This window comes from Poromitra crassiceps (assembly GCF_964638095.1).
Source record: "Poromitra crassiceps genome assembly, chromosome: 9".
Classification (NCBI taxonomy): domain Eukaryota; kingdom Metazoa; phylum Chordata; class Actinopteri; order Beryciformes; family Melamphaidae; genus Poromitra; species Poromitra crassiceps.
In genome coordinates this window covers 4,926,805-4,936,962 of record NC_139630.1, presented here as the reverse complement: position 1 = coordinate 4,936,962, position 10,158 = coordinate 4,926,805, and the positions used below count along the sequence as shown (strand labels likewise).

Sequence of the window (10,158 nt, the reverse complement as noted above, 5' to 3'; positions counted from 1 at the left end):
GAACACAGAAAAGAGGTCTAGAAAATTGAGAGCAGCCCCAGAACACTGGTGAGGGTTCTCGGAGGTTGTGGGTCATTCATTCCAGAACCCAGAGGAGGGTTGTAGAACATCAGGGGCAGTTTCACAACCCATGAGGGGGTTCTACAACATCCAGGGAAGTTCTAGAACACATAAGGTGGGTTCTAGAATGTCCCCAAACTTTCTAAAACTGTCCTCTGTGGCTGAAATTGCCAGTGTGAATAAGTTCAGGTGTGTTCGAGAGAAAATCCGGGGCAGTTCCAGGACACAGGAGGATTCTAGAACATTGAGAGCAGCTCCAGAAGACTGATGGGAGTTCTCGGAGATTGGGGGTCATTCTTTCCAGAACCCAGAGGAGGGTTCTAGAACATAAGGGGCAGTTTCATAATGCAGAGGAGGGTTCTATAACATCTGGGGAAGTTCTAGAAAACTAAGCTGGGTTTGTTCTAGAATGTCTCTCTACAACTGTCCCCTGTCGCTGAAATTGCCAGTATGAGGACGTTTAGGTTTGTTTGAGAGACAATCCGTGACAGTTCCAGAACACAGAGGAGGGTTCTAGAACTTGGTGCTGTGGCTGAAGCTGTCGGACATGATGATGTTCTTGTAGAAGTTGTCGGAGCGCGTGGAGCAGTAACCCTTGACCTTGTCGATCATCTGGCTGACGGGCAGGATGGAGGACGAGGAGGAAGAGGAGTTAGGCTCCACCTCCGAGGAGGAAGAGGACGTGGAGACACACTTAGGGCTGGTCTGGTTGGAGTAACATTTACCTGCATCCAGGGAGCAGAGAGACAGAGGGAGACGTGAGAATTAGCCCTTAATATTGGATTAATAAACTAAGAATGATTCATTACATGATCAATCATGAATAATATTATAGTTTAGCCTGTTCTAGATGCTGCAAAGATGCAACCACTCAAAATAAAATATTTGAACGTTTGTTATTAACACTTTAGTAGCCTAATCGTATTATTAAAAGTTGAACAGTATTATTGCAAAAACAATATTACAAGTTATTAAGAGCCATTCCACATCGTAATTCATAAGGATAATTCATCGTAATAGCATAATCATTTCACACACACACACACACACACACACACACACACACACACACACACACACACACACACACACACACACACACGTGTATATATATATATATTTATATATATATATGCTGATGATGATGATGATCTTTACCGGCCTCAAATGCCTTGCCTGAATATCTAGTTGTTGTCTGATGTGAGTTCTGTTTTGGGGTCGTTTGGCGTTCTTCCTGAAAGGGCCTTGCAATTCCAATGGATGTCAAAGGCAGGTTAACACTGGCAGGCCAAGCCAAGACGGGTCATGTCAGGACTTCAGACCAGCAGTCTAATTTATATTGGATTTAATTTTGTATTTGATCCTAAGATCAAATTTCAAATTGCGTGCATACCTGATCTAGAAGGACAACTAGGAACATTGGTATGTTTGGACATTATTATGCTGTGTTGCATTTGGACCTTGAAAGCTGTCAGTTTGGACCGTACTGTAGGTCTACAGAAGAGGATGGGAAGCATGTGGAAAGAGGCCGTGGTTACATAAGAATTAGCATGCAATGTCTGAAACACAAGCTTCCAACCGAAGCTTCGAGGTCAACTCACATTTTCAGTTGAGTTATCCAATACAAATAATCATCAATCGTCATGATCGAGCTCTGATCTGTTTTGATACAGATCCTCTAAATCCAGTGAAAAACTCGACTTGCCTGGCGAGTATCCTGCATCTCATCTGGCACTCTTGACAGGCAAGTGGTGAAGATATATATTATAACATCATAGACCAATTAACTTACAGTCACATGAGTGCTTTGCATAAGTAGTGCCATTAGAAATGAGCACGCCTCTTTAACTATTGACCTATGCTGCCTTGCTCGACCCATATATTGGGAATGGAACAATTAATCGAGGTAGTGTTACCGCCTTGCTCTACAGAGCAAGGCGGTAACACTACCATCCACTACCAGGGATGGTAGTGTTACCGCCTTGCATAACACTACCAGGGATGGTAGTGTTACCGCCTTGCGTAACACTAGGGCATTCACAGACTAGTCGACTAGTCAACTAGTAAAACCACTAGTCCACACTGTGCTTAGTAGTCGACTAGTCCCTTTTTTTTTTTTTTTATCTTTAAGAAAGAACATGAGGTATTTACACGACATACATGGACTATCATATCCCATATCCCCCACAAAGAACATCAAAACACAACAAAACAAAACAAGAAAACTGCATAAGATACACAATAATCCAAGAACAAACAAGACTATTGGACAAACAAGCAAACAAAAACAATGCATTCAACGTAAATACATAGATCTTGCCCTGTTGGCAGCTAGGAAATGCATAGCGTTAAATTGGAAAGCATCCAATCCCCCAGCTGTAGTTCACTGGTGGAATGAACTCTCAAGCTACCATACGTTGGATAACATTTACTACAAGAGCAAAGGCAGATTCTTAGACATCCCCAAAATATGGCAACCACATACAGAGTTTGACTTTAAGAACTTTTTACCCCAGTGTCATTAGGCTTTGATGATAGAGAGGGCCACACACACAAAAATCCTCGCTACCAGAGGGCCAGATTGTGACCACACTTCCACCAGTAGCTGCACTGTAACACCATCACTCCCAATTATAACTACTAATTTGATGAAAGGACTGGTAATCAAAGTTTATTATACCAACATTTATATTTTTCATATAAAATTCTTAGTAATTCTTCCATTCAAATGACACCAGAAACCTTTCTCTAGTTTTAAAACAGCCCGCTACAGCAATTTGATGGCGTACATCACCCAGATATGTCATATTAATCAGATTAGTAATGTTGCATGTACAATGTGCATCCTGGATATAGTTTGTTGCAATAGCGTGCGGCCCGCGGCCCACCAGTTGCCCACCCCTGGGCCCATTAAGCTCAATTGGGAATCAAACCAGAGGAACCCTGGCAGTCAGTGCCTTGCTCTACTGGTCTACTGGTTGCACAGGATCACAGTCAGCATTTAGAAATCCCAAATTGAAACCAACATCATACTGTAGTTATTTATTTATTATTATGTTTATTGTTAATTTTAAGTTTCCATCTGACATTTTTGCCACAATAAACGGGTTTTTGTTTTGAAGTTATGTTTTTTTTATGTTAAGTTAAGTGGATGCAAACTTAGCTTGGCTTTGTGGGATGTGAAAACACCTCACACCTCAAAACTAAGTGCAGATGGAACATTATAATTCCAAACTCTGGATTGGACTGAGATGGAAACGTAAAGAGTTAATTAGACAAGTAAATATAACAGCAGGGCTCCACCTCAAAGCAAACACTCTGAGCATGCAGAAGTGATGACTGCTCATCCCAGATGGTTCTTTTTAAAGGACCAGTACTTTTTTTCTTTATCAAACAGACAGTAGGAAAGTCCCAAGTTAACTTTTTTTTTTATACTTTTCAAACATCTGTGATGGTGTCCATCACTAAATAAACGAAGCCTAAAACAATATCTCCTCTGAGAAGGAGGATACGGAATCCAGCAATGACACAGCTCCTTTTCTCTCTTTCTTTCTCAATATTCTCACGAGGATGTTGAATGTTGACAATACTAGAGTCCCTGTAAAGCAAACTCTGAGATTTGTTTCTAAACACATTGCACATGTTAGAAATCACTTGCTAAAAGACTGAACCATGTAGTACCCAAATGCGGAGTTAGACAATGAAACTGTTTTTCACCATTTTTGTGATCAGGATTTTTTGGGCGGGCCTAAGGTGGTGGCTGGATGATGCAATGGAGCCATACTTAGCATTGCCCCGCCCCTAACACTATATAACGTGAAGTGCCTCTACCCTGGACATTGAAAAAGTGCCTCTAGAATGTATTAACTTGATAAAGTAAACCCTGTGCTAATTAGGGTTAGATTGAGTTTGGTCAATATTGGCCTATAAATAAATATATTGGCCATTGAATATTGCCCACCAGCACCCATATGATTTAGGTGAGGATATACACTATACAGTATGTGAGAATATATAGTCAATAATAACTTCAGGCGGGAAAGTCTATAAAACCTGTAATAAAACCTGCCTCCTCCTTCCATAAGGAACTGCTAACCAACATGAGAATTTCATTAGTCTTGGTTTCAATGGAGAGTTTAATGGCCCTTTTCCACTGACACCTTTGGCCACTCCAAGCCATGCTATTCCGCACTGATTTCTGGTTCCATTAAAAAAGAAGCCGTGCCATGTCGCGCTCGAGGTGGCCCTACTCCAGAGTGGGGCTAGTCTCGCTGGCCAGACTATCTCCATTTCGGCCTGTACCTGCGCTCAGGAGAGAGTCTGGCTGGTGTTACTCTCACGTCTGGGCTAGCAGGGAAATATCTGCTTTATTTGACCGTTTCCTGATCGCTCAGAGCCCTGTTACTGAGAGAAGGATTTTTATTGTGAAGAACCTAGGGGAAATGCAATGTTAATCCACCGTTTTAACCACGACTTTTGACCATTAGTGACTACACTGTTCCTGCACGCATCAGTTAAAGAGGCGTTCAAAGGGAAGCCCTGTTGTATGGAAACGCAGATCCCAGCCACACTGGGCTGCTGCTCCGGCCAGCTTTTCATAATGGAAAAACAACATTAGTCTCCCATGGCCTAAATGCTTTCTTGAGGCATTATACCAGCAGGATGAAATTCAAATTCTTGTAAGTTTTGGTAGTTTTTTGGCACGACAATGACCATATTTTAATTTCAACATCATCAGCACTTGTCTGTCTGTCATCAGCATGTTCAATCCCGTCCCCAAAAGAAATGTCGGTATTGGAATTCAAAAACCGTAATGGTAACCCGACGCCATTCTTTCTCTCTGTTAACAAGAATAATGACTATTATATGATTTCTGTCAACACACTGTCCCTCACATACACTCAGCAGGGTGTTTGCGTGATGGCTTTCAGTGAAGCACAAATGGATTTGATAAGTAATGACAGAATTGATGTGGCAGTATAAAACGTAAGTGGGGATTTCAACAGAAAAGCTGTTGAAAAGGACGGACAGAAGAGAGTGGAAAATAATTCCCACACAATAGATTCTGACTACAATGCCTCTCGTCCAGGTTCAGTCCCCTAGTGGTGTCTCTTGGTATGCAGCTTGTGTCACATCCAATTAATCATCGGAAAGAGACAATTTATAAGTGTAGAAAGCTCCATGTGTGTGTGTGTGTGTGTGTGTGTGTGTGTGTGTGTGTGTGTGTGTGTGTACTGTACTGAAAAAACAAGTATGCACCTTTTCATTCCAAAATGATATCCAGTCAAATGCTCTCCTGATGCTCATTGCTCAGTATTCCCCAAAGGAATGTCCATTAGAATTTTGTAAGGGTTCAAAAATTGTTAATTTCAATAATATGCCACATTTTGTAAGCAAATTCTTCATTAAAGGGGTTTTTGAGTACATGAATTTGACTGACAGTCAAAGAAGTAGGTTCATAAATATTTTTCTGCTGCAAGATGGTGTTTATTTTAATTACTAACCCTAATGAATGGATGATATTGCCATTCTACGGTACTTTACTTTATGAATGAAACAACAGAATAACACCCTACAATTCCACACTAGAAAAAAATGATCCTAATGACATTTAAGAAAAGTTCATCCATTCATGAAGTTCTTCATAGACCCTTCTAGCTTGCACTTTGGATCCTTTGTGCCTGCAATCTGATAAACCCTTAAGGTTTCGCGAAGCTCTTTTTTGTCTGAGGCTATAATTATCTGAGCAATGGCAATTTTGTCTATTTAAGTTATCCTTTAGTGTCCCCAGGGGGAAATGCATGCTCCATCCTCTACTAGGAACCAGGACTAGCAGCAGTGGGCAGCCGCAGTGCAGCGGCCGTGGACCAAACTCAGTTCTTGTGCCAGTGCCTTGGTCAGGACACTGACAGGAGTCTTAACCCTAACATACATGTGTGTTTGATGGTGGGAGGAAACCCACACGAACACGGGGAGAACATGCAAACTCCACACAGAAAGGACCTGGGAGGGATCAGAGTTCGAACCCAGGATCTTCTTGCTGTGAGGCAACAGCGCTAACCACTGAGCCACTGTGCCTGTCAAACTAAATTCAAGTGATGTCATTACGCTCAAGCTTTTACTTCAAGGTGATGCGATCTGGACCACATCTAGCAGCCTTGAGGGTTCTTCTGCACATTGGAATTATCTTGTGGAAACTGAGCCAAAGAAACCGTAAACTGTTCATGTTAAACGGGTTGGTCAAGGTCAAGCAGATCTTTATGTTTGCTGGCTGGCATGGCATGCCTGTGATCACAGTTTTTAGTAACGTTGTAAAACACGCAATAACTTCATGTGCCTCATGCTGTTCCGCTCTGTGTGCCTCGCCAACAACAAAAGCTCATAATTACTGTTGTCCTTGTCATCTGCGCCAAATTAAACAAACCGGGAACCGCGTTGTCATGCTCGACATATTGCCACGAGTCCAAAAATGGCTTCCAACTGGTGTCCCTGCGCACCATGAAGATGTTACGTGACGCACAGTTGCTTGTTGGCATGGGCTCTGATCACGGACTCCAGGTCCCGGATCACCCTTCGATGACAGCAATGATTTGACCTCTGCTTCCCTGAAGCAATTAGCAGCTGGCTCTGTGCTTATTGGACGTTTGACACACCCAATGAGGTCAAATGTGGGTGTTTGTTTTGTCGTTTCCATATCCTCCCTATACACATGCAATATACTGTATCTCCAGTTCTGAATTTAACACGTGGAAAGTGATTTTGACGAGGGAGGGGAGGGGCGAGGGCGGCAAGGGACGGGATGTTCAACCTGTGTCCCGGTACAGTCTCTCTGGAAGCACCGGCCTGTGACCACGTGTTGGGGGAGGTAAGGATCCACTAAGCTCAAACATCTGGAAAGTGTAAGAAAGACAGAAAGAACCTGGCACAGGAACTCAGAGACTCTCTTGTCAGCGGCAGAGATGGGAAGTAACGAAGTACAAATACTTCGTTACTGTACTTAAGTAGATTTTTCGAGTATCTGTACTTTACTTGAGTATTTAATTTTCTGACGACTTTTTACTTTTACTCGTTACATTTTAACACAAGTATCTGTACTTTTACTTGTGTACATTTTCAAAACAGGTTCGTTACTTTTGTTTAAATGCACGAGAATGTAGCCTAATTTAAAAACGAGTAGAAACGGGAGAACGGAGCAGAAGTAATAGACGAGTTTCCCAGCGCTGCTGATAAAAGCTCATTCCAGCTCCGCCAATAGTATGACTTGGCACTCCTCCGGGGCGTGGACAAAGAAGAGAAACACGGATTTTCTCTGAGGGGAGACACACGCAGACATTAGGAGCCGTGCAGACAGCCAGCACTTATTAGCGCTCGTCTTTTTGCAATTCATTCTCTATACGCGCTTAGCGCGCATCTCTTTCAAGAAGCATTTCATCGCGTTTAAAAGCTGGTGGTGTTTTTTTGTAGCGCAGTGCTCTGGGCACTGAAAGCTGAGGAAAGTTTAACAGGAAAAGCGCCCTGCTCCTCTTCACTCCTCCCACCTCGAGTCTTCTCCCAGGAGAGGAGGATTTTCATCTCGCTGCTTCCAGAGTTGCCAATAATCTGGCTTTTTTCCAAGCATTCTTTTTTAAATAATCGCTCCCTGCGTGCATGGCCCCTTATGGTGTTGTTCTAACACATACATTCAGTTTGTGCACTGTCAACATTCAGCTAATATGGAATATGGTGGTGTTCTCCTAACACCAGAGACAGTTCTGTCTTAATAATAAACCTTGAATTTGTGAATGTGATCAACCTGTGGACATTCAGTTCCTTATCCATTAGGTATCAGTATCATATCAGTCTCGAGTATTGTGATACTGCACTTTGTAAGGGACACCTTGTATCCAGCAGTTAAACTTGTCTAACTATTTGCACATTTATATATCATGGAAATATTAATGAGGGAGGACTAGATATGATTTTAATGGGGGGGGTTTTGTGTGGAAAAACCATAGCACACTATTTAAAGTAGAGTTTTAAGATGTGTAAAACATTTGTAGGGGATCTTTTATCCTCAAATTATATTCTATGATGTGAGGTTCAGTCATTCAGAAAAATACGGTAAAAATACTTTTACTTTTACTCGTTGGGTACATTTCAGAGCCTGTACTTTTTTACTTTTACTTGAGTAAAATAATTTAATCAGTACTTCTACTTTTACCAGAGTAGTTTTTTACACAAGTAACTGTACTTCTACTCAAGTACAGAATGTCAGTACTTTTCCCATCTCTGGTCAGCGGTGACCCACCTCAGAGACACCGAACGAGAGGAGAGAGAACGCTCAACAGAGTGCACATGCTGACCGCATGTTGAGCGTTACCTTTGGAAGCCATCCTGTTATCTTTGCCATAAGCTAAGCCTTGAATTTTCTGTGGAATCTTACATATCCTGACAATTTCCTGTAAAGACGTCAGACTCTGTGGGCATTGTTACCCTTCAGAGTTTCACTATCCTATAATACTGTATGCCTGTTTGATTCCAGGGTATTAACATAAGGAATATCTCAGAAATATATCCTGACAGTCTTTAAGTATTTGAAATCTCTTGTACTTGAGGTAGGGAACAGCACAATGGAAGCACAAACTGTACAGATGGAAGCATGTGTACACTCAAAAACTGACAGAAGTTATTCTATATTGTATCCAGACGTATCAAGTGCCTCCCACACGTTACATCCTGCGGGTGAAACACCTCGCTGTCAGGTGAAAAGGAGCAGCTGGCGACTGCACATGTATCGGGGGCAGCATGTGCTAGTCTACGGCTCTCCCCAGATCGGCAGAGGGGGTGGAGCACACGGCCGGGACAGCAGGGGGAAATTAGCTGAGTACAATTGGGGAGAAGACGGGGGGAAATCCGAACAAACTTGGATCAAAGAAAGAAAGAAATACGTAAGTAAGGTCTGTCTCCATTTGTTTGTCCAATCGTCTAAAGAGTTTTCTGATGACACAATGCATCTGAGCGATCATCTCAAACGAGAAGCAGACTTTGTTGCCTGTGCAATTATAGGCCAGAATCTTCAAAATGACGGTTGGTTAGCTGCTTCAACAGCCGGTAAAATAGACAAACACACCAATATTCAAATGCATCAACTTTGGCTGCTTGCAGTGAGTTCCTCGCCCTGATTTAAGATCTCCCACCAGGTTATTTTGTTTATTGAGAGGAAACTGGCATGTGGCTTGAATCAATATCAAATCCTCATAGATGCTTTGATAATGACGCTTTCATCCTGGAAGGCACCGTTCTAATTAGGAAAGACAAACATTAGCTCGCCTTGCACCTGCGAAGGATGACTGCATAGATTCCAGGCCAGAAAATTGATTCCACAGATGTGTTCTTCTGCATGGTGTGTGTGTGTGTGTGTGTGTGTGTGTGTGTGTGTGTGTGTGTGTGTGTGTGTGTGTGTGTGTGTGTGTGTGTGTGTGTGTGTGTGTGTGTGTGTGTATGTGTGTGTGGGCGTGTGTGCACACACACGTGTGTGTGTGCCAGCAGGGTGGCCTAGCGATGAGTGACGTGTGTATTTGTATATATTAGTGTGTATATCTATACCCAATATTTAGATCAATTAAGTACAGTTTGTTCAACAGAAACGCAAAACCTATGTATCAATATACTGGAGTTAGAAACAATGTCATTCTTACATTGTGCAATTATATGCTGTGGAAAGTGACAGGGGTGTGTCCATTCACACGGGTCTAGGACACACACACGTGCGCGCGCGCACACACACGCACGCACGCACGCACACACGCACACACACACACACACAATACAGGAAACTACATTGAGATGGTGCAGTGCAAGCCTGTGTGGTCTGCAGTGAAGCGCACACAAGCTCAGTGCACAAACGGCACGTCTAGACGTACGGTAACATTCAGTGACACTGACAAGCAGCTTCCCCAAAGCCTCCGAGGAGGAAACGGAGTGTGTGAACCCGACCGGACCGTCTCACCACCGAGCCTCAAACAGCCTGCTTGAGCTCAGGCAGTGAAGTGGATGGTGGCTGTTGGATGGCGAGGCAGTCGTGAGGCTGCACAGCGAGATGGAGACGGAGCATCACAG

At 42.9% G+C, this 10,158-nt stretch overlaps 1 protein-coding gene across 1 annotated transcript in view; it reads right to left on the bottom strand.

Moving 5' to 3' along the window:
- Positions 1 to 428: 428 nt before the first annotated feature.
- Positions 429 to 10,158, bottom strand: part of adgrg6 (adhesion G protein-coupled receptor G6) — a gene marked incomplete at its 5' end in the record, with an annotated part of 119,249 nt that continues 109,519 nt past the window's right edge. The window contains one exon of the mRNA XM_083643747.1: positions 429 to 785. Coding sequence (XP_083499873.1) covers positions 574 to 785 — 212 coding nt within the window. The 3' untranslated portion in view covers positions 429 to 573. The remainder of the gene's footprint in view (positions 786 to 10,158) is intronic.